This window comes from Eleutherodactylus coqui, chromosome 12 (assembly GCF_035609145.1).
Source record: "Eleutherodactylus coqui strain aEleCoq1 chromosome 12, aEleCoq1.hap1, whole genome shotgun sequence".
Classification (NCBI taxonomy): Eukaryota; Metazoa; Chordata; class Amphibia; order Anura; family Eleutherodactylidae; genus Eleutherodactylus; species Eleutherodactylus coqui.
Window position 1 is genome coordinate 98,312,056 of NC_089848.1, and position 27,921 is coordinate 98,339,976.

The 27,921-nt window shown below is 42.5% G+C and overlaps 1 protein-coding gene across 1 annotated transcript in view; it reads left to right on the top strand.

The window, feature by feature from the left end:
* DPP6 (dipeptidyl peptidase like 6) overlaps positions 1 to 27,921 on the top strand; it is a 676,815-nt gene that overhangs the window by 473,237 nt on the left and 175,657 nt on the right. The window contains exon 7 of the mRNA XM_066584876.1: positions 6,993 to 7,080. Within this exon, the coding sequence (XP_066440973.1) occupies positions 6,993 to 7,080 (88 nt within the window). The remainder of the gene's footprint in view (positions 1 to 6,992; positions 7,081 to 27,921) is intronic.

Below are 27,921 nucleotides of genomic sequence, written 5' to 3' on the forward strand. Positions count from 1 at the left end.
GCAACATATATTAACTCCTTCAGCCCCTCTTGGCCCCTATCACCTGAATGCTTCGTCAGATACAGTAAGTATTCAAAAGAGCCTAAAGTCATTGGACTAAAGATTTGGAAGCTTGGTGAAGAAGACTTGTATGACTTACTCTAGTCATTGCATTGAGCCAGATCAATCATCGAGACTTGATAGCAGAAATTAAAATAGATGACAATTAGAGATGAGCGAGTGTACCCGCTAAGGCAAACTACTCGAGCGAGCAGTGCCTTATGCGAGTACCTGCCCGCTCGTCTCTAAAGATTCGGGTGCCGGCGGGGAAGAGCTGGGAAGAACGGTGGGAGATCTCTCTCTCACTCTCTTCCCCCCGCTCCTCCCTGCTCACTCTCGCAACTCACCGCTCTCCCCCGCCGGCACCCGAATCTTTAGAGACGAGAGGGCAGGTACTCGCATAAGGCACTACTCGCTCGAGTAGTTTGCCTTAGCGAGTACGCTCGCTCATCTCTAATGACAATCCCACAATGGAACCCGCCATTTCTATATAATGATCACATTGCTTGCTTATCTCCGTTGATACACTCTAACATTTTGAGGACAGCGAGGCATCAATCTGACATTAAATAATCAGAGCCATTGATTAACGAGGGGCTTATAATGACACCCTCGGTGTCTGTCCTTCATGATAAGCCGTACCAACAGCGTTGCCTAAAGAATGATACAATTTATATTTAAATTACTGGAAGTTTAAGTTTAAAAGTTTCCTACGATAATAGAAAAACATACAAGCAGAATGCGCCAATGCAGTAATTGAGAATGGCTGACACGTAGGTGACACATAAAGCGAGTCCTTGTATTATTTCACATTATAATGCTTTGTCTACCATTTCGGGTTTTCTTCCAGTTTCGCTGCCGAAGACAAAGAAAACATGAGATACAAAGCGTTCCCTTGATTATGATGACAGAGTAATGTCTAGTTCCCACCGAGCAGATGGTGATTGTGTGTCCAAAGCTTTACTTTAAACGAGTAACATATTTCTTTGGATTGTGCTTGTCTGGTTGATGGGCTGAGCAGGATCGTACAGCTTTAGATTCTAGTTAACCCTCTGACATCTACTACATTTCCTCCAATTGTTCTGCGATGCAGAAGTGCTCCGACTTTACCATTCCTGCTTGATGGGAAACTTGATGAGCAGCTGCGTCTTATTTCATGATGAGACTGTGGCAGGAAGTTGACTCCTGATATAAGTGAAGATTTATCGAACTGTGAGAAAACTGCAGAAGTTGGAGATAAACTGATAAATCTCAATTATTCCAAGTTTCAGTTTTGAATGTGATAATCATGGCTGCTCGTACAGAGTTGTCATGAAAGGGTTTCAACGGAGAATGTAGAGTTGTCAACCTTACAGGGTTTGTCCTTGAAGTCAACCAGGCATGACTCCCTGGCCATGTTGGAGGATCAGGACCAGGGTGACGTCACAGCATACTTGTCATGGCTCACCTGCTCCTGCAGCCACAAGGAGTCATCACCATGCTGCTGCTTCTTCTTCCTCTGCTCACTCCATGAATTCTGCCCATAGGGCTCGTGCATGCTTCCGCTCAGTCTCTTAAAGGGCCAGTACGAACTCCCATTACTCTTCCCCCTGCCGTCCTGTCCCTGTATTACCTATATTAGGCATCCACACCCAAGGGTGGATGCCTAAGCAATTGGCCTCCTACCGTTGTGACAAAATCCCAGTTCATGTGTTCCTGGTTTTGACCCATGCTACTTCTGACTTCTGTGGTCCCTGATGCCTGCTCTGCATTTTGGACTCTGCTTTTGTCTCCTGCTTCCGCTAATCTATAGCCTAGACCTCATTTATTCACAGCCGCGAGTCAAGCCTGTCTTTTCATTATGCACCTGTTCAGACTATCAGGTACTGCGCCTCAGATTGTGTTGGTAGCCACACAATCGGGACTGTCTCTGCATGTAATGGCTTGGGGATCCCGCTTGGAGGGGTTAGGCATGAAAACCAGGGTTCCCCAGGTGTTGCCTCCTCAAATAGCCTACAGCCAAACGGGAGTGTGCAAGACAATCATGTGGAACATCTATGTATCTACGACTGTGTCATTGAATGTGATGGAGTTAAGTGTATTGGCCCAGGTTGCCAAAAGGTCATTTGTCTGGTGTCAGTGTCAACAAACTTGTATGTATCTGTACCCCTATCGCCCTAACCTCCTCCATGTCTTGTCAGTTGTCTATGTCAGGGTTAGGATTGGTAAGGGTGTGGAGTTAGGATGAGCGGAGAGAGAAGAAGTAAAAATGTAGTCAGAGAGGTAGGACGCAAGAGGCGAAGCTTAGGCTCAGACAAGCCAGGCTGAGTCAAGCTCAAGTCAAGGTCAGCCTAATGCTAGGTTAAAACCCCTCCAGGAAGAGGGTAGGATGCAAGTCGTGGAGGCGACCGACAGAAAGTCTTTTTCCTCCCTGCATAAATGGAAATATAAGTCAGAGCAGACCACGCAGAATCTGGAAGGAAGATGCGCCTTGGAACCATGAGTGTTTATGGTCAGAAGTCTGTGTGTCTTAAAGAGAGAGAACTTTTGCTTCCCTCCACTTCTCCACTAATAACTACCCGAAGCAACCCCAGGTAACTGAGACTGGAGGGCTCTTCTTCTGCAAGGATGGGCTATAACAGCAGACAGCCAATTTCAGCACCATACTGTATTAGTGAAACAAAAAGGTGAGACTCCAGAAGGTAAAAAAGTGCAAAAATGTAGATTACTGAACAGCAGAAAAACATAACCTGGTCTCAATACAATGCAGCATAGGCAAATCAAGAGAATAGTAAATCAATTCATGTACGCCAGGGATGTAGCTAGATGCGTAGGAGGGGCATGTGCCCCGGGCACAATTAGGAGGGAAGGTGGGGACGCCGACCCGCACACAAAGAATGCAGATTTCTGTCAGAATTTGGCACAAGCAACATCCATCAATGAACGTCTCCTGTCAGCTGTTCAGAACATGTCAACATCTCCATCTTTGTTGTGACAACTACAAGAAGCTTCCTGTCCACATGGACCAATAATCTTGTAAAATGATATGATCACCTAGTGGAATTTACACCATGACCAATTGGTGCGGTTGTGAAGAGCAAAGGAGTCCAACGTCCTACTAGATAGGGTTCTCAAATAAAGTGGCCATTCAGTGTCTACATGTAAATGCCATGAGAAACCTTGTTCATTATACAAACATAAGACACATAAGGAGACTGGTCTACTGGCCACAGCCCGCGGTCGCTTTATGTGACTGATATCCCGTTATTTTCTCTAATCGGATGATTAGGTTACACCGGCATCTTCTTGCACCTCTTATAAGATGTCATAGGAAGCTGAGACGCCTTTATTAGGCCATCAGGGATTTATGCCGTCCAGTGATGGTGACAATATATACAGATCTAATGATCAATGTATGTTAAGGTGACCATTTGTGACTGGTGACAATCTCATTTTACAGAGTTTTAATGCTGCTCTTGGAAGGTTCATGCTTCGCTCGTCAGTGTAATTGAATCTTGTGCTTTTGAAAGATGAGACATTGACTGGAACTGACAACACTCGTCTGTTTCCTTGTCGGAATTATTAGTTTTAATCATTTTTTTTTCTCTCCACCTTTTGCTTGATGTAACATTGTTCTAAAACATTTGTTTTAATTATAGCACTTTTTGCATGAACGTATTTACTATCTTGTTGATCAAATGCGCAATTTTCTTCTATTTCGATGACATGGAAAAATGAAGCGTTAAACCGAGATTACTGATGTGAGAAGAATTAACCGGCAACACGTAAATGGCTGTCATTGGAAATAATGAATTTAACTTCTGTGCTTTTTAGATTTTTACATCCAGTATAAAGTTTTCTATTTAAAGTGGTTGTCAGTCGTAAATGATTGAATAGGCCATCAATTGTATATCCGTCACCAGCGATCCTCGCCAATCAGCTATTCCCTGGGTGGGTGCGGTTATTCAGGAAGCAGAAGGCCTCATTTCTCATTGCAGATTGGTATTACATTGAAATGCATTGGAATTTTACCTGTAATACCAAGCTTGGCCACTGCAGTAGGAACAGAGCTCTCTGCTTCCTGCACTGATCAGCTCAGTAGATGTGTCATGGGTAGGCGATACTAGAATACAATGGAGAGAAAGAGTTACGACACAAACAATATTTATTAATGGAAAAAGAATAGAATGGGACTTTATATAACATGTAAGCAATATTTGCCATAGGCTGACTATAGCTAACTAAATCCTGCGATTAATGGTACTTTATGTGCTAATAGAAAACAGTAACACTTTGCACACAATGCATCACAACAGCAGGACAGGAAACCTGATCCATATTACTAAACAGGGATCAGTCTGTCTTAAGCAGAAATACAGATCACACAGTTCGCTCTTTAAGGGGTTAATGCTTTGCTGCTTGCAACACAGTCCAGTTGATATGCAACATTCACTCCCAACCAATGTGTCAGTATGCAGTTCACAACCCTGTGTCCCGATCACAGTCAGCATTTGAGCAGTTCGTATTCTACACAACATCCCTATTACTTATTTGCCAGATTTCCTAACATTTTACACACCTAATGTCAAATTGAGGCCGACCTCACTTACAGTATATTGCGCTGCGGTAGTGACTTCAACCGACTCAGGCTAATCCGGAGTTGAGAACATTCCTCAAACATGGTTTCCGAGAGTACTTGTCACTATACAGAACCTTGCTTCTATCAGTCTCCTGTCGCTCAACAGATCATCCAAAGTCCTCTTATAGTTGCTGCCCTCTCTTATAATTTATGATCAGATGTTGATTCCTTTATATAGCAAAGGCTGGTATCAGAGATAACGTGGATCCTGGATGAAAACCCTTTAGATGCCGCAATCAAGCTGACCACAGCAGATAAACAGCTGGAGGGAGGAGGGTAGTGACCTTCCAATAGGTGGCACTGTAGAGGATATAAAAGGTCAAAAAAGAAAAAAAAGCCTTTTCCCATTTCAATATTTAAAAACTAAAACATAATTGGTACTGCCGTGTCTATAAAAGTCTGATCTGTTAAAATATCACGTTAATTATCCCGCATGGTAAACATTATCAGAAAGAAAACACACAATATCAGAATTGCGTTTTTTTTTTTTTGGTTCACCCCATCACTAGAGTTGAGAGAACACACGAACCAAGGAATTACAAAAAAAAAAAAAGCTCGGCACCCGGCGTCCCACATACAAAAATACTCAAGTCTCCTATTGTAGTCATTGGGGTTCGTTACTTGATTAGAGCTCTCGAATTTTACGAAAAGCTCGATTCAAATAACGAGGACCCGAGCATTTGGGTGCTCGCTCATCTCTACCCATCACCAAACCAAAAAAGGAATAAAAAGACATAAAAAATTCCAGCATGTCCCGAAATTGTACCAATAGAAACTACAGCTCTCCCCGTAAAAATGAAGCCCTCACATAGCGCCATCAACGGAAAAATATAAAGTTATGGTGGGCAGAAAATGGAGACAAAAAGTCATTTCAAAAAAATTTTAAACGTAGGGAAAGATAAAAAATCTATATACATTCGGTATTGCTGTAATTGTAGCAAATCACAGAATCAAGTGAACATCATTTTTATCGCACCATGAATACCATAAAAACAAAACCCCCAAACCAATGGCGAAATTGCGCAATTTTTTGTTTCCAATTTGCTCCTCTTGTGGAATTTTTGAATGTTTTGTAGCACATTATATGGCACACTAAATGGCACTTTTGAAAAATAAAACTCTTCCCCTAAAATACAATCTCTCATGTGGCTATATTGACAGGAAAATAAAAAAAATTGTAGCACTTGGAATGTGAGCATGGAAAAACAAAAATGAATAACTGAAAAATCTTGAAAAGGTTAAAGGGGTTGTCCGAGTCTGATACAGTTTTTTAGAAATGGATCCAAGTCTGTTAAAACATTTAGACCAGCAGTACTTAGCCATCCTCTTCCTGGGTGATCCAGTGCTGCAGCCTCGCGGCCCAACTGTTTTTTGTTTAGAAACAACTACCACCTGACCGCTGCGACCAATCAGAGGTCGCTGTGACCATGTGCTGTTCTCCTGGCATCACCATTCAGTTGCCAGGAGAATGGCACCTGACTGCTATGGTCTCTGCCTGCAGAGGTCAGGTGGTAGCCATTCCTAAACAAAGACTAGTAGGACCTTGGAGCTGCTAGATCGCCAGGGAAGTGGGTGGGTAAGTACTGCTGCCTTTATTGTTTTTATGGATTTGGAGAGAACTGCAGCTGGAAGACACCTGAGAGAACAGGGGTAAGTCACCCAGTAGGAAGGCCGGAAATACTCCTTCAGGGTCCTTTTTACACAAGTCGAAAACTCGATCAGTGTAAAGGCATGCCACGACTGAACAACAAACAAGAATTAGTTTGCTTCTCGTTTATCGTTCAATTTCTGCTTACTTCCTGTTTAAACGGGTAAAGTCGTTCACTTACATTAAAAAAAATCATGTTATTTGTATAGTGCCAACTTATTCTGCAGCATTTTCAGGTTATTCATTACCCCCACCACCAAGCTGGGTACTCATTTTAGTGACCTCAGAAGGATGGAAGGCTGAGTCCACCTTGAGCTGGCTACCTGAACCATGGAGGGATTGAACTCACAACCTTCAGGTCATGAGCGAGAGCTTAGGACTGCATTCCCGCTGCCTTAACACTCTGTGCCACATGAGGCTCTGTGAATGACTGCCTGCTTACTGTGAACAGAGGCGGGTGGGCCGATCGGTTCCCGACCATCCAATCAGCAGTGCCCATTCCTATGTAAAAGCACAGGAACGATTATCACTAGGACAACCTGTCATCCCATGTAAAAGGGCCCTTAGTGAGTGAAAGAATACAGCTGATTTCTCTATGGTAAAGTATAATATCGTGGGATGATCATGTTATCAATCTTTATCATCCTTTAGTACAAGAGATTCACTTGTGATTTCTCTTCTTTGCAGTAAACTTACAGACTTGAACCCACCGGAAGTAGAAGTAGAAAAAGCGTATCTCCAGTACGCAGGATGGGGGCCGAAGGGTCAGCAACTGGTAAGTCCACATCATTTGTATAGTGAATACAAAGTTTCTGTTTACATGTAAAATGAGTGCAGAGAAAAAGTTGAGTAACTCTGTCAGTTTGTTGCGATGCTGATCATTTACTGATCCTACTGTATGTAACGGCATATCATTTAGTCCAGAGACTTTTCAGAGTAGAGCTATAAGGTTCTGTGATCACTGATTTATGTCTGTCACGGTTCACCAGCTGTTGTATTGAGCTTGTTTCCCTCTACCTTCCAACCTTCATTCACTGTCGCAGCCCAACCGTAACTTTTGACTGTATCTCTGACAATGTTCCCCCTAACCCTTTATAAGCTACTAGTAATTATTAGAAAATCATAGTACCAATGTTTCTGGTGGCGCAACGTGCCACTGACTGATATAATATAGTGAAAGGGATTGGAGTTGTAAGAACACTGCTGCTGGTTTAGGACATGTGATGACATCAACATTATTGCTTACATGCACATGTCACACACACACACAGCTCTGCTCCATACGCGTCACACACAGCACGCACAGCTCTGCTACATGCGCGTCACACAGCACATCTAGCTCTGCTACAAGCACAGCACACACAGCCCACACAGCTTTGCTACATGTGTGACACACAACACTCACAGCTCTGTTACATGTGCATCACACACAGCTCTACTTCATATGCATCGCTCACAGCACACACAGCTCTGCTCTGCTGCATGCATGTCACGCACAGCTCTGCTGCATGCATGTCACACACAGCTCTGTTACATGTGTGTCACACACAGCACACACCTCGGTTTGACATGCGTGTGACACACACCACACATGGCTCTGCCACATGCGTGTCACAAACACCACACATGGCTCTGCTACATGCTACATTGATGAATTCGCTGGAATAGATCACTATTTACTGCCCTCTTTACAGTTATTTACTGAAAAGAATGTCAGAATCCCTGCTGGTTTAGGACAGAGAGGGGTTAATTTTGGTACTCCTGACAGTTTTGACAGGAGAAATAAAAGGATCCCTGGGGATCAAGGGCAGTGAAGGAGTTAATGTCAGTATACCTGGTGGTTCAGGGCAGTGAAAGAGGTTAATGATAGTATCCCTGGTGGTCTAAGACAATAACAGGATTAATGTGTCCCTGGTGGTCCAGAGCAGTCAAATGGTCATTTCTCGCTCAGTGGCCTGTTGGTGGCAATTTGCACATGGGATGACTATTGCTTGAAATAGCTGTTTCCAGCGTTAATTGGGGTGATAATCACCCCATGTAAAGGTACCTTGATGCCTTAGTGACCAGCCTATTTTGTAGGCTAAGGGCCAAGCGATATTCACTGTTGCATTGCAAGAGCCATAACTTGACATAACCATCGAGGGCCTCTATTTTGTGGGACGAGTTGTATCTATTAAAGACTCTATTTTGGGGTACATATAACGTGTTGTACAAGTTTTTTATAAAAAATTTTGGTGGGAAGATGACCCCCCCCCCCCCCCCCCCTCCTTCTAGAAATTCCTCCATTTTTTAATTTTGGGTTTGTTTTCACAGCGTTCGCCATTAGATAAAAATAAGGTGATGATTTTCTTATCTGAACCAGCTTGATTACGGAAATAGCAAGTTTACATAAATTTTCATTTTTTTTCACTACTTTTGCAAAATAAAGGCACTGTTTTTAAAGAAAAACTATTGCATCTGCAACTTTGCACTCTGATAGCATTTAAATTTTTTTTGGCAATGGAGCTATGTGAGATCTTCTTGTTTGCATTCTGCTACGATTATGACATCAGCCTATTAGACCCTGCCAAAAGTGGAGTCTAATAGGCTGAGTTACTTGGCTGACAAGGAGGTCTTTGTCAGGCCTTTGGCTGCCAGAGGAACCAATTGGTACCTTGCGATCGCATTGTGGGGTACCGATTGGTGATCAGAGGAGCGCCCTCCCCGTATCATCAGCTTACACGCTGCAGTTGCTATTGACTGTAACATCTCAAGGGGTAAACTGTGGGGATCTGAGGTTTCTCTGCTCCTTGTAGTAAAGGCAGGAGCCTGTCTGTCAGTAGTCAGCTAAACCACTGCCTTAAAATATGTATGTGCACGTTTAAAGCCCATTAATGAGGTCAGTAAAAAAGGTGTATTGGTGGTCACTAAGGGGTTAAGTAACTGAAGATACTAAGTAACTGTAGAGACTGAGAACATAAAGAGATTGAGACTATAAGAGACTATGAATAATAAGCGACTCTGAATATATAGTGACTGTGATGTATCCCGCACAGGCGGTGAAGCGGAGAGATAGTATCAATGTATAAAGAGACTGTGATAATACAAACAGTTTGCTGGATAGTAAAGAGACTGTACTTGATTCCGAAAAGGCAGTCAAATCAAGACAAGGTTGCCAAGATTCCAGAGTCTGTGTACATATGTTACGGATTGCATTGTCAAAATATTCTAAACTGTTACAACGTTCCTAAACTCCTTGCCAAGTTAAAGTGACTGAACTGCTGACTCAGCTGTCAAGCAAACATTTTTAATATCTACTGCAATGTGTGCTCCATCTCTTAAATAACCCTGCACTGTGGAAGACACCTCCACAGACCGCTACGGGCAAGCTAACCTGGTTAAGAGCAAAAATGTTTGCACAGGCAGGTCAATCAAGTAAAAAGTGTTGTTGTTCTTCTCAAACTCGTTGAAATGTGTTTAAAATTTTTATTTTAAGCAGGTTATGGTACTGTAAATGTAATAAAAATAATGACCAGTGTTGAGTGAACAGAACCAGAGCAAAGCTGTTTCTGGTCAAACTTTGCTATTCATTGTCTGGCAGAAAAAGGATATCTATTTAGAGTTTTACAAAGTCCATGCAGATGTTGCCCTTGGTCAGATTTGAACCTAGGACCCCAACACTGCTAACCACTGTACCACCATGCTTCTTATACCTTATCTGAAGGAGAAGAAGGACAAGAAGAAGAAACACAAGAAGAACATCCAAACTCCATGCAGATGTTGTCCTTGGTCACATTTGAACCTAGGACCCAAGGGTATTATTGTATTATGTCGCCACCGGAAGTTAGGAGTGGCAACATAATACAGCAGTGTCAAAAAAAGGTTCACGCCCCCAGCTTGTGATTGGCTGGGGGCGTGTTTCATAGCCGAAGTGCCGTCCTCAGGACTGCGGCACCAGGAGTGTCTGCGGCGGAGCATCGGCAGCAACAGTGAGCGGGGTACCGGGCGTCAGGGAGCAGAGAGGTGGCAGCCACAATGGAGCAGACAGCCAGTGGGCGGCACGCACCACTGAGGCGGGAGAGGGGTGAGCGGGGTACCGGGCGTCCGAGAGCACAGAGGCGGCGACAGCAAGACAGCCAGCAACCGGCACACAGAAGTGAGGCGGCGGACGGGACAAAGCCGTGATTTCGCCGGGTGTCTGGGAGCCATAACACAGAAGCACCGTGGGACCTAGCACAGCTGCGGCGCAAGGGGTGAGGAGCAGTGACATGCCGGCCTGAAGAGGTGCAGGAGAAGTGCAGCGTGTGGATTCATTTTTGCTGGCTTAGGGTGAGAGTTAGTTTTATTCTTAGGCTTAGATTATTAGGTGTAAATGATGCCGTGTTACCACTGGAACATGCCAACATTTACACCTCATAATGTAAGCCTAAGAAGAAAACTAACTCTCACCCTAAGCCTCTAGGGCCGGCAAAAATGAATGCACACGCTGCTGCAAATACCTTCAAGCCTTGACCCAATCGGATGCTAGGGGTGTGATAGGGGTGTTCCTCCTGTCAAACCCCTAGCTTTCTGGTGGCGTCAAGATACTATAATACCGGACCCAAGTGCTGCAGGGCAACAGTGCTAACCACTGAGCCATATCCTTTGAACTGCCGCCACCATTTCAGGGCTCTTACTACTCAAAATTACTTTTAGGGGTTTTCATGAACTCTTGGTTTGGTTCAGACTAATTTGGACCAAATTGAACTTTTTGACTAAATTTGGCAAACAAGCCAAGCTGAATTGTTGAAAAGTTTGCTCATATCTAATAATGAGAACGTTAGTATGTAATGCTGCATAAACTGAGTTTTGGGAGGTATGACTGCAAAATAAGTCATGTTTCCGCAAAGAGAAAGGTTGATGAGGTATTACAGAAGCACAGTTGCGCAGTGTGCGCATGTTGTGGAAGGAGCTATACCTGTCTGCTCCCATGGAGGGGGGTGAGCAAAGCAGTAGCAGTGGGCTAGAAGAGACAAAGCTAGCATTGGGGAAATTGTCCTTAAGAGTGCTGAGCCATTAGCTGTGTGTCACCCGAGTCTGCCGAAGTATTAGATGCCCACGGAGTAATGGCTGCTGATGGAGTTTATGAAAAGTGAGCCAGCTGGAGTAAGTATTGAACCAGTGCCAAGCTAGTAAGCCAGTCCACTTTTTCCGCCAGACAGTGAATATGTGTATACCGCTGTTCAAGTTTGTCTTCAGTAAAAGAACAGTTTGAGCAACATGTAGCATTACTTATTTACGCTGACCTATCTTCTTTGACCAATGTGACACCAACCATGACCGTTATGACTTTGCTGCAGCACTTCCAAGTGATTTGCACCGGCATGTTGTTGCGGCGGGAGTTGGTACAGAACTTCTCGGCCCATGCAGTGAGCCTGCCCTTGGCTTACAGACTTGAAACGGGTTGGAGGTGTGGAATATGATACAAATTAATGGAGAGGCTTTACACCAGTTCAGGTGAACAAACAATGCTTTACCGAATGTACTGTATGTAAATAATAATAAGGCCATAACAAAGAGCAGCGTTCTTTAGATACAATGCAAACAGTTTACTAACGTTCGATTAACACTGCGAAGCCTCATGTACTTGGGCAGGTTGGATTCTGCATGCGGAAGGCGGCAGCCGAGGCTCGTGCTTACCTCTCTAGGTCTTCTTTTTTCTGTACTGCGGATCTGTGCAGAAGTGCCGGCCGGCACACATGCGCAGTACTTTTTTTTAAAACTCCTGCTTTCCAGTGGAATCCCCAGCCTATCCACAATTCAATTGCGGACGGGCTGCAGATCGGATGGCTTCCATTGACTTCAAATGACAAAATCCGCTAACTAAAATATGGCGTCACTGTTGCCTGATCAAATTATTAGCATAGGACCTTTGGGGGGGCTTGCAGTGATGAGGTCACAACAATCTGTTTTTACTGGTGATTAATATGGGTGATTGTAGTTATGATTACACACCACCAACATTTAAATATCCAGATAATGGCTGTTGATCTATCTGCTCATGCTGATGGTCTCTCTCCCAGTGATGGCTCAGTACTTGCAGTTAATAATGCAACTGACATTTCCTTAAAAGATCTGCAGATTTACCTTTGGCACTTTCTTGTCAACAGCTTGGTAGCGCCACTCCCGGAATCTAAGTTGTGCTCTTTCTCTCTGGTACAGGAAAATCCAGTTCTCCAATAGCCCTGGGGCAGCTCACCCCTCACAAGGCTCTCTGCAAAGACTACTGAGTACATCAGAGCACAGGAATTTACTAGAATGGCTAGCATTTATCAGAAACATGACAGGGATGGGTTAGTTTTGTAATAGTTTTACTTGTTTAGGAGTTAAGCGAGGGCATAGTTTTGTGTTTGCAAAAGGTCATGTTTTGATGGGGCATTTTGGGGACTCGTATCATTGGTTGATCACTTAACGGTGAGAAGTACCTCTAGATGTTACAGGATACTATATTCCCATCTGTGCTCAATGAAAACAGTGAGTTCCTACGTTCCTTTCAACAGGATCGCACTCCTTTGCACTTTACTGTGGCTGTACGCAGATGGCTGGATGTGCAATTCCCTGGCCACTGGATTAGGCATAAAGGTCCAGTAGAATGGCCGATAAGGTCACCAGACTTAACACCTTTGAACTTTTATCTCTGAAGCTATCTAAAGTCCCTTGTGTATGCGGAAATAATGCGCAATATGTTTCACCTTGACAGCAAAATCTACAGTGCTGTGAAAAATATCACCTGCAATCCTTCAGTATTTTCACAAAGATTGGATTAAACATTCAACCATGTGACATCGGCAGAATGATGGACACATCAAACACATCATGTAAAGCACTTTGTGAAACTTTGTCCTCACTTAACACCTAAGCATTTAGGGGAAAAAACCAAAACTTCCAATGTGTTTTGGGGTAAATTCTAACTAAAAATAATGTATCACATGATCTCCTTCCTATTTGAAAAACCTGAGCTGAATTCAATATGGCGGAATTCAAAATGGCCGCTGAAAACATGTCCATCACAAAAAGCAGTCTCCCTCCCAATTAATACTTTCACACATTGGAAATACATTACACCAGTTAAACGGATGCATCCAAACTTTTGCCTCCCCCTGTATATGCATTTAACCCCTTACAGACTCTAAGCATGGGTGGTCCAATGCCAGTCTGACCCTGTACAAGGTATAGAATTGTGGTGGGTTACAGTTTTATCAATGTGTTATGCGTTTTATGTACACGGTCCATTCTGATGATTTGTTTTCCCCATTGTCTAGCACTCATGTAAAGTTTTCAGAAATAAAATATTTATTTTCCCAAAAACATTAGAACTTTTTGCTGTGCAAGACGGATCCTTCAGGTCGCTTCATTACCGTCACTTCCCTTGAATTCTGTCTCTAGATAGATAGTGACAATCTTGAAACACAAAGTTTGACATCAACATGAAATATGCACAGCGTGTAAAAGTGCTGATATAGCCGAGCTCACAGTCAGATCCTTCATGTCCAAATCATTGGGACTGTTGTGGGACATACGGATACTTTAAAAGCCCGATAGATGGAAAGGTTGCTGTCTTTGTAAAGGTCATTAACAAGGGAGAGAAAAATGCTAAAGTGCAGAGCAAATCTAGGTCCCTAATATTCTAGTACATATAGACTTCATTAAAACTCCGTACCCGCTGACCGACCTAAGAGATTGTGGAGGCTTGTCCATATGAAACCTAAGCTGCTTCCTTGAAGCAAGCGCTGACATGCTGGACAAGAACCTGACGGTACAGTACCAGTTCTATGCAGTGGTAGTATTTACAGTGCAGTTACCTCCAATGATCACTAGTGACGTCTTCTTTGACTGGAATCATCCGTTTTTGATTTACTCTGTATCTGACTGCAGACCACCACCAAGACTTAGTTCTGTCCCGCTATTACCTTCAGTACCCCTCTTAGTGCCATCCCATAGTATTTATGCCTCCTATATGGACCAAAAAGTAATAGTGCCCCTCTGTGACTCTAAAAAGTAATAGCACCCCCTCTGTGGCCCCACAAAGTAATACTGCCTCTGTTTATCCCATAGTACTTCTGCTTCCTATGTGTCCCAGAAAGTAATAGTGCTCCTCTGTGGCTCTAAAAAGTAATTGCACCCCCTCTGGGGCCCCACAAAGTAATAATGCCCCTGTTCACCCCATAGTACTTATGCTTCCTATGTGGCCCAGAAAATTATAGTGCCCCTCTGTGACTCTAAAACGTAATAGCCCCCCCTCTGGGGCCCCACAAAGTAATTTTGCCTCTGTTCACCCCATAGTACTTATGCTTCCTATGTGGCCCACAAAATAATAGTGCCCCTCTGTGACTCTAAAAAGTAATATCACCCCCTCTGTGGCCCTACAAAGTAATAATGCATCTGTTTACCCCATAGTACTTATGCTTCCTATGTGGACCAAAAAGTAATAGTGCCCCTCTGTGACTTTAAAAAGTAATAGCACCCCCTCTGTGGCCCTACAAAGTAATAATGCCTCTGTTCACCCCATAGTACTTATGCTTCCTATGAGGCCCAAAAAGAAATAGTGCCCCTCTTTGACTCTAAAACGTAATAGCCCCCCCCCTCCCTCTATGGCCCCACAAAGTAATAATGCCCCTGTTCACCCCATAGTACTTATGCTTCCTATGTGGCCCAGAAAATAATAGTGCCCCTCTGTGACTCTAAAAAGTAATAGCCCCCCCCCCCTCTGTGGCCCTACAAAGTAATAGTGCCTCTCTGTTCACCCCTACTAGTGTTGGCTCTGTGATCCCACTCAGCATTAGGACCCCCAATCTGTGCTATTAATTTATCAGTTTTCCGGATGGTTTGGGGTAACTGAAGTCGGACCTGCACTGATCATAATATTATGCTATATCGTAGTGATATTAAATGGTGGTAATACCCCTTTAGTGGGTTAGCGCATTACTTGCTCTGTTCATTGCTATTATTGTAAATATACATTTTACACTGAGTGGTCCCTTTCTTAGAGCCCCGGCCCTCTCACGATTGGAGCTTCCCTATATGGAAGTTAGACCCGTGCCCCCGGAGTGCAGCATAAAATCAGGTGACAAGTTTTCTGTAGATCAGTTTCAGTGTGAATCCACATAAGATGGGAAAATCCAGCAATCTGATTGATGCGCACCGAGACCCGATCATCGGTGCTAGACTAGCCGGTACAAGGTGTCACTGCCGACTGCATGGGGTTTTCTTGTGTAAATGTGTGGAGTATATACAGGGAACGGCATGATTAAAAAAATCCATTGTAAGGGAAGCTCATCACTGAAAAGGGTCAGAGGAGGATATTGGGAATCATTCTGGCCAACAGGTGCTGCATAGTAATAATAACCACCTTTATTTATATAGGACATACATATTCTGTAGCACTTTACATTATGAGTTTTGTCCCCGTTAGGGATCACAGTTTTTACATTCATATATTAGCATGTTTTGGGAGTGCAGGAGTAAACCCATACAAACTCCATGCAGATGTTATCCTTAGTCAGATTTGAACCCAGGACCCCAGCACTGGAAGGTAACAGTGCTAAGAACTGTTGGTGCTCCAACTAATGTGACCTAGGGTAGAACTTGTAGCCGGCAGTATAGTTGACCCAATTCTCCAGGAACCCAAACCCCTCCTGCCTACACCAACTCTTGAGCCACTTCTTTACCTCCTTTATCCCCCACTGCCTTTCTTGTGGGGCACGTGGTACAGGTAGTATTTCAGAAAATGCTACTTTGGAGTTTTTAATGACTTTCCACCTACCTCTAACTTTGTCATTGGTGTCAATGGCTGCCATGAGCATTGAATCCTCAACAGCCCCTCCCAGTAATCTGTCAACCCGATCCGTGATGTGTTGACCTCAGCACCAGGAAGACAACACACCGTTCGGCTATCCTGGTCTTTGTGGCAGATTGCCCTGTCTGTCCCCTCAAAAAATGAGCTCCCACTACCAGGACCAAACTAGCCTGCCCTGGTCTCCTATTCCCCTTCTTACTGGAGCAGACATGCCTCGGGCAGTCAGAGGGCATGTCATGCAGCAGCACCATTAATCCTGTAATGGCATACCCCTCATCTGCCAACATAGCAAACTTATTAGGGTGTGCCAGTTCAGGGCGAGTCTCCGCGGATCTTTTCCCTCTACCCCTTCTAACTGTCACCCAGCTAGCTGCCTGATCTTCCTGCTCTCCTCCACATCTACCCCAGCGAGTGCCTGCTCAGTGAGCAGAACACTTCTTTCCATGGTGTCAAGGACTACATACACGGCACAAGATGTACACTGGACGGCATTGTCAATTATGGAGCACATTCTAAATGAGGATCGTGCAGATAGATTGGATAAAAATATATATGCAAGAATTTCAAATAAGCAGTAAGTAAATAAGTTACTCTAAATGTCTCATTTACATGCAACAATTACCGTATATTCCGGCGTATAAGGCGACGGAGCGTATAAGACGACCCCCCAGCTGTCGCCTTATACGCCTGGAATACGGTGTAAAAAAAAAAAAAAGCAGTACTCACCTCCCCTGGCATTCTGCGGCACTGCTGCAGGCTGTCGCTCCCTCATCATCCCTGACAGAGCATTGCTTTCTGGATGCGGGACTTGAAATCCCCGCCTCCAGAAGGCTAACGCTGTGATTGGCTAACACACACGCCGTCAGCCAATTACAGCCATTCAATGACATCATTGAATGGCTGTGATTGGCTAACTCACGTGGCCTCAGCCAATCACAGCCATTCAAAATTGAATAGCTGTGATTGGCTGATGTCATTGAATGGCTGTGATTGGCTGATGGCGCGTGAGTTAGCCAATTACAGCATTAGCTTTCTGGAGGCGGGGATTTCAAGCCCCGCATCCAGAAAGCAATGATCTGTCGGGGACGAGAAGGGAGCGACAGCCTACAGCAGCGCCGCAGAACGCCCTGGGAGGTGAGTAATGATTTTTTTTTTACACTTTTTTTTTGTATAGCCGACGTATAAGATGACCCCCGACTGCAGAGCAAATTTTTTCGGGGTTAAAAGGTCATCTTATACGCCGGAATATACGGTATTGCTCAAAAGAACGAATTTGAGCAATATAATCGTTCAGAGTAAAAGTGAAAAAAAAATTGCTCACTATTCGCGGCTCTTTTTTGCTGACTTTCAGTCAGTAAAAAAAAACTATTGCGGGATCTTTGGCTTCTCATTACATGTAAATGCTCAGCGCTTCACATAGAAGGTGAATCGCTAAGCGAGAACCCAGCGACCCAGGTTTTCCCCTGAATCTAAAATCACTAATCCCAAGTCACACACTTAAGACCCAATACACATAGAACACAATACAGTTAGTATACAGACACGCACGCTCACTTGGAAGTGATAGCATTGCTTTTAGTCTAGCCGAGCGCTGTAGCCCGCTGTGGTCCCGGTGATTGTTGTGACAGATAATGTGACAGCAAATCAGGTGACCACTGCATGGAATGACAGGCTGCAGCATCATGTTCTTGAACTCCTGGCATCATATTACTAAGGATGTGAGCACCGATGCCAGGGAACATGTGGCTGCAGCAGTCACCTGACTTCCTTTGGTATTATCTGTCACAGCAATCACCGGGACCACAGTTGGGCTGTGCCGCTAGAGCCTGGGGCTGTAGAGGGGTAAGTATACTTCACTTTATTATTTCAATACAGGGGATCCTATTGAAGTGGGCATGTCAAGTAACTGGACAACCCCTTTAAGTAAAATCTTTTGGGAGCTTCACTGGTGAGACATCAAACTTCTGTGCATAACAACTCATTTTTCTTTACTTGCCATGAAGAGTCTGTACTTTATTAGTTTTATTATATTGGCTTCATATTAGAGACAAACAAAGTTTTTAACAGCACACACAAACAACAAACAGTTACATAAAATAAAACTCTGAGAAGTTGGGTAATAGTGCTAGTGTAATACACTGGGGTAATACTGCTAGAGTAATACACTGGGGTAATACTGCTAGAGTAATACACTGGGGTAATACTGCTAGAATAATACACTAGGGTTAATACTGCTAGAGTAATACACTGGGGTAATACTGCTAGAGTAATACACTGGGGTAATACTGCTAGAGTAATACACTGGGGTAAGAAGCCGGGTAATACTGCTAGCATAATACACTGGGGTAAGACGTGGGGTAATACTGCTAGCGTAATACACTGGGGTAATATTGCTAGCGTTATACAATGGGGTAAGAAGTAGGGTAATACTGCTAGCATAATACACTGGGATAAGAAGCCGGGTAATACTGCTAGCGTAATACACTGGGGTAAGACGTGGGGTAATACTGCTAGCGTAATACACTGGGGTAATATTGCTAGCGTTATACAATGGGGTAAGAAGTAGGGTAATACTGCTAGCATAACACACTAGGGTAATACTGCTAGCGTAATACACTGGGGTAAGAAGTGGGGTAACACTGCTAGTGTAATACACTGGGGTAGAAAGCAGGGTAATACTGCTAGCGTAATACACTGGGGTAAGAAGCTGGGTAATACTGCTAGCGTAATACACTGGGGTAAGAAGCCGCGTAATACTGCTAGCGTAATACACTGGGGTAAGACGTGGGGTAACACTGCTAGCGTAATACACTGGGGTAATATTGCTAGCGTTATACAATGGGGTAATACTGCTAGAGTAATACACTGGGGTAATACTGCTAGAATAATACACTGGGGTAATACTGCTAGAGTAATACACTGGGGTAATACTGCTAGAGTAATACACTGGGGTAATACTGCTAGAGTAATACAATGGGGTAATACTGCTAGAGTAATACACTGGGGTAATACTGCTAGAATAATACACTGGGGTAATACTGCTAGAGTAATACACTGGGGTAATACTGCTAGAGTAATACACTGGGGTAATACTGCTAGCATAATACACTGGGATAAGAAGCCGGGTAATACTGCTAGCATAATACACTGGGGTAAGACATGGGGTAATACTGCTAGCGTAATACACTGGGGTAATATTGCTAGCGTTATACAATGGGGTAAGAAGTAGGGTAATACTGCTCGCATAACACTCTAGGGTAATACTGCTAGCGTAATACACTGGGGTAAGAAGTGGGGTAACACTGCTAGTGTAATACACTGGGGTAGAAAGCAGGGTAATACTGCTAGCGTAATACACTGGGGTAAGAAGCCGGGTAATACTGCTAGCGTAATACACTGGGGTAAGAAGTCGGGTAATACTGCTAGTGTAATACACTGGGGTAATACTGCTAGCGTAATACACTGGTGCAAGACGTGGGGTAATACTGCTAGCATAATACACTGGGGTAATATTGCTAGGGTTATACAATGGGATAAGAAGCTGGGTAATACTGCTAGCGTAATACACTGGGGTAATATTGCTATCGTAATACACTGGGGTAAGAAGTGGGGTAATACTGCTAGCGTAATACACTGGGGTAAGAAGCGGGGTAATACTGCTAGCGTAATACACTGGGGTAAGACGTGGGGTAATACTGCTAGCGTAATACACTGGGGTAATATTGCTAGCGTTATACAATGAAGTAAGAAGTGGAGTAATACTGCTAGCATAATACACTAGGGTAATACTGCTAGCGTAATACACTGGGGTAAGAAGCGGGGTAACACTGCTAGTGTAATACACTGGGGTAAGAGGCGGGGTAGTACTGCTAGCGTAATACACTGGGGTAAGAAGCCGGGTAATACTGCTAACGTAATACAATGGGGTAAGAAGCCAGGTAATACTGCTAACGTAATACACTGGAATAAGAAGCCGGGAAATATTGCTAGCGTTATACAATGGGGTAAGAAGCTGGGTAATACTGCTAGCATAATACACTGGAGTAATATTGCTAGCGTAATACACTGGGGTAAGAAGCCGGGTAATACTGCTAGCGTAATACACTGGGGTAACAAGCCGGGTAATACTGCTAGCGTAATTCACTGGGGTAAGAAGTGGGGTAATACTGCTAGCATAATACACTGGAGTAATATTGCTAGCGTAATACACTGGGGTAAAAAGTGGGGTAATACTGCTAGCGTAATACACTGGGGTAATACTGCTAGCGTAATACACTGGGGTAAGAAGTGGGGTAATACTGCTAGTGTAATATAAATGTATTGTTTTTATATGTGCACATCTGAATATAAATACAAGAACATGCATGCGCCACACAATGAACACAAGTACATGTCTAGGTCTTTCTGTAACATATTAAGCCAAGACCTGTAATAGGAAGTTAGATAATGAAAAAGAATGGCAGCGTGATATTTAACACAGTCATATATATTACCTGCCGCTCCTGGGACCCCCGCTAGTAACAGGGAATCATTACCTAGTGATTAGCCTGGAAATCAATATTATCTATTGATAGGTTAATTTACTACACAGTTCTGTGGTCTTCGTTTCCAAGTAACCAACCAAACCTAAATTGGCTTCTCAGAGTGTCCTATTAATGAAAACTGGGTTGTTTGGTAATTTTATCATCATTAGCAATTCTCTTCACAATTGTGGAATAAAAAGGAAGACTATCCTGACCTGTCCTAGATAAGCTTAATTTTCGAGTAACCCTTTTGCGTCCACTATGATCAGGTAAATAGAGCACCGCGACTGTGTGCATACCAGGCACAGCACTATACATTGTATGGTAGCTGTGCCTGGTATAGCAGCTGAATCTCATTCACTTGGATAGAATATTACATATTTATATATATTACACACATAAATATAAAAAGGCATAGACATGGTGTAATTAATTTGCACTTTAATAAAATACAAAAACAGGATGAGAAAAGGAGTAAATACTTAATTAGTCCACTGATAAGGTATGTGAAAGTTTTGTGGTCCCTAAATTGGTGTTAGGGGGTCACCTGGCCTGTGTTTTTTTTCTGCTATAGTTTTTTTTCATAATCTCTAGTCATGCATAAACCTTCTTGACGAATTGAGGCCTGGGTTGAATGTGTCAAAGATGGTTAGAAATGTGTACTCTCAAATTCTTCTGTGACCTAGAGATTTGAAGTTGCCTTTTAATATAACAACTTTCATATGTTCTATGTTGTGTCCGTGACTAGAAAAGGGCTTAGCCACAGGTAATTCTGTCCTTTTTCTCTGTAATTGACTAATTATTTACTCCTTTTCTCATGCTGTTCTGGTATTTTTTTTAGGTGCAGATTAATCCCACCATGTCTTTGTCTTTTCATATGTATACATGCATGCATTTTTTGGATCTATTCCATTCCACCTAAGGAAGAACCCTAAGTAGGTTTGAAGGCTCGCTATAACATCATGTATTTTTGTTAGGCATTAAAAGGTATCATATCTACAAGATTACTTGGATTCTCTTGCTTGGAACAATCACAGTTTGCTCTACTGGCTAACACCATACCAAACTTTTTTGATTTTTGGTGTTACTTGAAAGATGCGATCATGTGACAGCATAGTATTTATTTAGTTGAGTGATCGGCAACACCTTCACACAGCATGATGATCAGGCAAACAAATATTCCCATGAACATTCTTGCCCAACCACTGGGCCAAGTAAAACCCTTTACAATCTTCAGGCTCCCACCTTACTGAGGGTCGATCCTCTAAGGATAGGTGTGAACATTAGAAAATAAAATAATAGCTTCCTTTGAAGCTTGAGCAGTTGATAAAACAACATGTATTATAGACTACCCTAAGCCAGTCTACACATTAGATAATTGTTGACTTGACCTGTCAACTCCCCCTAAAGGTCAAATGTTGGGTGAGAAAAGGATTGGCAGTTGAATTTCAACTTGTTCTTTTGATCTAGGGAAGACCAGCTTCTGCCAAAGATGTCTGGCACTAGCTTATTCCTTTCTTCCTATTCAGAACAATTAACGCTCTTCCCCAGTTTGCATGTGTATGGGGGTATGGGGAGAGAGAGATAGCGGTCAATTGAATAAGCATTCAGCCGATGGATATTTGGAGTATGTGACCAGCTTAAGACTCCCTTTTGACCAGGGGTCTGAACATTTTTCTAGTTTCTGAGCCACTTTTAAATATGACACCTTGTCCTACTGGTAGTTTTAAAGAAGTTGCCCAAAGATTTAAACATATTCCCTATCTACGGAATATAAAAATAAATGTCTGACTTGCGAAGGTGCAATGACTGGGACTCCTACTGATTACAAGAATTGGTTGTTCATTCCTCATATGAATGGCCTCTACCTGTATGAATGAAGCAGTGATTGAGCATGCATGCTGCCTCTCCATTCATATGGAGAGACGTGGGACTCTGATTTTTGTAATCAGTGAGGGTCCCAGCGTTTAGATGGGGGATAAGTATAAATCTTGGGAGAAACCCTTTGGCTGTTAGTGATGTCATTCAGACCTTGGGGCAGGGCCCAATCAATGCAAATCTATTCCTGTTGTCATGAGATCACAGTACTGGTTAGAGCTGCCACCAACTGGTGAGCCATATGCAGGGGCTAGAGAGCTGATAATTGGAGACACACTGGTATAGACAATACAAAAAAATGAAGCTGCAGATTATAGTCTAGAGCAGATCTAAATATTTAATGAATATAAAGTTATTACTGAATGACTTCTAGATGATTTTTAGGATTTCAAGTGACATCTTCCTTTGTGCATGAAAAAGCAATACAAATAAATCTTACTAAGTCCCTGCAGAAAAAAAAATCACGCACTTATCTGCAGTTTTGCATTGAGTTTTCCCTTTCTTGCATTTAGAAAGCCTCATACTTGGATTCCAGACTCTCCTATATTCAAGTTTCTGTCTGGGGGACATTTCCAGCACTGATAAGCTGGTCTCCCTAATGAAGGTGTACAAGCTTATCTCCCCCTCCCCTCTTCTCTTTCAAAGGCTGTGTAGCAAAACCACACCCACTCAGTGCTACACAAGTATCTATCCATCCTTTCTCTGAGCCGCTGATGGTTCTATTCTTCTCACTGCTGATAGTAGCAGAAAATTTGCCCAGAGTGAAATACAGCTCTTTGTCATAGAAGCTTTCTCTGCGCTCTGTCCTCCACCATCTCCCGGAATTCTCATACAGTCCTCTGCAATAGTTCAGTGAAAAGGCAGTGAATACAGGCTGACAACTGGGGAGCAGGCTAGGGAAGGAGCTGTCAGTTTACTCTAACCGACAGAATTTGCTATATTTTCAGTCCTTCAGTCTGCAGAGCCTTGGAAAACAATACAAGCGTACAAATCAAGCAATGAGAAATTTTTTATGAAAACCAATTACAAAAACACTTAATTTCTAAAAACACATTGGGGCTTTTTTACGAACACGATCTAAAAGTTAGGCAGTGCAAATGTAGACTAGACAGTCTTAAAATGCAACAGATTTAACACTGAACGACAAATCTGTTGAATTTTAGGACTTTCTAGTATAAGTTTAGACTACCTATTAGTTGGCTTTGTTTATGGCAAAAATTTTGCCAAAATTTTGTCACAATTCACATCAGTTTTGTACTTTTGTTTGTGATTTTTAGCCACAGCCCTTTTTATGACAAGTTGGAAAACTATGTAAAACTTTATAAAAACACATAATAAATATGGCACAAAGCATGTAAGACCGTTTTCCATCAGAAATTGCATCAGAAAACTGTTACATTTTGAATAGTAAATTAGCCCCATGGATTTAAAAAAAAGTGCAAAGGTGTATATAGCTTTTAAATAGTGGATGGAGAAGAGTTTCCCAAAGAGGACAGTGTGCTAGGATATGTTACATATAACTTGTGAAGTGCACCATTCGGCACCAGATCCATACTGTAGGTTAGCTATTTCTGCCATTACGTGCCTGTAGGGAACATTGACATACTTTAAATGAGCAGGGATCACAATCGCTGTGCTACATGTACATGTCTGCAGCATAATTGAGCTCCGTAAACCTGGTATTACCGTACAGCAACCGAATGTTCTAAATGACCTTCCTCCTTCTGTTTCTCCGTATACTTACTTTGATGGAAACCCTCTAGCAAAGCCAGACAGACACCTGTAGGTGAATACGACAGCATCAATCTCTTCTACCTAAATTGAGAAATGCATCTACATGACACATGGAGGCCTATAAATAAAAAACCTGCAGCACTTAAAATAATCAATCCCTTTATGCGGCACATCTCGGGGCTATTGATCAAGGCAGAAAGAAGAACTGCTCGAGAGTACTTTTATGTAGATGTTAATGTCTCCCAAATGAATAACAATAAGGTGAGGGATAAACAAATAGAGGCCCGAGTTAATTATCCGGGTGATAAAAGTTTATTTTAGTTTTTAACCTCAGACATTAAGTGCAAGGTGAGTTAACACCTGTGGATAAAGGATTATGGCGAGACGTAGAGGAGGAGTCGTCCAACGCGAGACAATATATTAGATGCACACATTTAGTTCACATAAAATTAATCTCTTGATAAGAGTTTCATTTGCTGCCTTCCGCCTCCCCCACTTCCCAATTATCACGTTACTTACCTGCTCCAACTTCTCCTTCAATAGTTCTTCCTACCGTTGAGGCCTTACATCATCAGCACCTACACTGAATGGCTACTTTATTCGAGACCCTCATCTAGTAGTGCATTGGGCCTCTTTGACCTGCAGAACCATGTTAGTTGTTCATGGTGTCCATCCATAGGTATCAGAGAACTTGGGGAGTGGCAAGAAAAAAATCACCACACCATTACTGCACTTCCACTAGTCTGACAGAAAGGGTTCAGCAATTCATGTGAAAGGGCTGGTGTCTCTAACATGGCCTTCTAGTGTATATGAAATGGTATTATAATTCTTGCTCATACTATATGTATCAAAATACTATCTTTAGTACTGATTGCAAGATCTAGGCCATACACACTAGATGTAGATTGGCCAAACCTGCTGATTTCATTATCTAAAATATATATATGGGGTCCTCCCCAACTCTCTTTTACAACAGCAGATGTAGGAAGAGATGAGGATTAGGCAGTTGCATTTTTTTACCAAATTGATTAGTGTAACAACATGGACTGGACAATAGGGGGCATCAATGGACATCCACCTATAAAAGTCGCCTTTCCTGGGTACTAACGGTGTCTTCCAATGCTTAGGTATCTCCAGGACTTACACTAGAACCAAATTGTGTAACAACCAAAAAGTTGCAAGAAGAAATATTTGATGTACTTATCAGCACAAATAGGAAACACAAATGCAAGACTAGGAACTCACCAGTCATTGACAGGAACAGAATGGTGATGTAATTGGAGCAGATGGCTGATGGAGATAGAAATAACAATCTGACAATATTTAATCTTAATATGAGCTCACCTTTCCCTAAGCTATCCCTGATATTGACCCTAACACCAGGCACCACTGTCCTTGAGTAACCATATGATATCCTTAATGGTAGCCCTATATGAAACACAATCCTTGAAAAAAAGGGCATCAGGAACCTGAGATAAAAAAAAACAACCTGAACAAAGCTGATCTAAACAAAGACGAGAAAGAAATATCAAACAGGGAAGAGGCTAGCAAACAAGAACTATAAGACAAGAACTGGGCTAAAAATAACCACAGGATTAAGAGTACAGTTACAAGAAACAAAGCTAACTATGAGCAAGATATTAGAAGCATATAAGTAATACTAGAATAGATGCACTTAGTTTACGCTATAAACAGCAATACACTGCAGAAGCTAGGAATATTTAAAGCGAGACTAACCAGTCAGGAACTCCTCCCTAAATGAGGCTGGGCCACAGTAATATGGTCAGCTAACCCAGTCTAATGGGTCAGCTGTGGGACAGTTTCATAGCACCTGCCCCAATAACAAACTAGTAAAGAAGAAGATGCAATAGGAGAATTATTGGAAACAATTGGATAGAGCAAGCAATTACTGTCCTTGGTAGAAATAGTTGTTTCGGGTAGAAGCCAATAAGTTTTCATTGTCTTTAAAGTCCTTGGAAATAACTGAAAATAAGACGCTAGCACTATGACAAATATGCCAGCCTTTTTGCTTATTGTAAGAAGACTTGAATGTAGAGACCCATCACACTGCATCAAATATCTAAGCTACAAATCTCTTCCTACCTCCTGTACAATCTTTATGAGGTCCTAGGCTACGCTGACAAACTATGCTGTCACTACAAAAAGCTGTATGAGGCAGCTGAATGCTTATTTCCCGACAACCTAAAAAGCCCCCAGGAATGTGTAAGAAACATTGCAAAGCATGTTTTATTTCTAAATTGCCCCAGGAACAAGTTTGTTTCCATGTAATTGATGTATAAAACATTGCTATCTCTGTGTAATATGGAAGACTAGTGTTGGAAAGCAGTAAACCTTCTAGTGATAAACTTGCTGTGCATTGGAGAAAAGTTGGCTGTTTTTTTCTTAGATCCTGTTATTGGAAATGACAAGTATGTGGAAATCTGCTTCTGTTATTCGTAGATGCAGGAAAGCTATGGGAACCTCTGCGCATGAAAAATCAATACATACTCATTTTGCTACGTCCCTGCAGAAAAACATAATGCACTTATCTATTTTTTTAGTTTTACTTCTCATACATTTAGAAAGCCTCATACTTTCTCTCTCATAAACCAGCACAACCTCAGCTCCTCAATCCCCTCTGCTCTTTCAGAGGCCCACTCAATATTACACAATGCTATCTCTCCATCTATCTTATTTACTGGGAGGGAGGGGGAATAGATTGGTGGTGGTGGAACAGTTAAACATTGGGGAAGTTGATTACAATGCAGTTCTATCTTTAGATTAAATGGCAAGGCTGTAGAAGAAGAGCTTGACTAAAAACATAGCCTAACAATACAATGGGCAACCTGGGAGTTCACAGAATTTGCTAAAATTTCAGTCCTGCAGTCCGCAGTGCCTTGCAAAATACTGCAAGCATAGAAACCAAATAATCAAAACTTCTCAATAAAAACCGATGGGAAAAAGTCCTCATTTAAAAAAAAAACACATTGATTAACGAAAAAAGGAGTGCAAAGGTATACATAGCTTCTATAGGGGTTTTCCAGCTTTAAAAATTAGTTGAGCAATTCTTGGGATACGTCAATAATAGTCGATCGATAGGGGTCCACCACCCGGGACCCTGGCCCATCAGCTGTTCACAGTGTCATCTGTCACCATATACAGAGCAGGAAGCAGGTAACTCTGTATATTGTGCAGTGACTCAGTGTGGTATATTGGGTAGAGGTCTAATTCACTTCAATAGTTAATTTCAATAGTCGTGTTGAGAGCAGGAGAGGTCAGCATAACCCTGAATTAAAAAAATTAAAAAAAATCAGACAATGTCTGTAATGGAGCCAAGACAGCTTTAACTGAACTGTTTTCAAACAGATCCCAGTGACTCCTGTTAAATCCCACCGACACATAATGGGTCCACGGGGCTTACATTGTCTTTGTGGCAAGAATAATGCTACAGGCTGCACTATTCTTGCTGTCAAAAAGCAAATTTGAATTCGATAAGAGTGTAAGACGGGCCTGGACGCCTTTCTTGAGAGATGAAATATTACATTTATTAAACAGAAGGATCGATGATCTGGGAATTATTCTGATGACCAGATTGGAGCCGAGAAGGAATTTTTTCCCTTAAATGGGGAAAATTGTTTTTTACCTCACTAGTTTTTTTTCTCCTTCC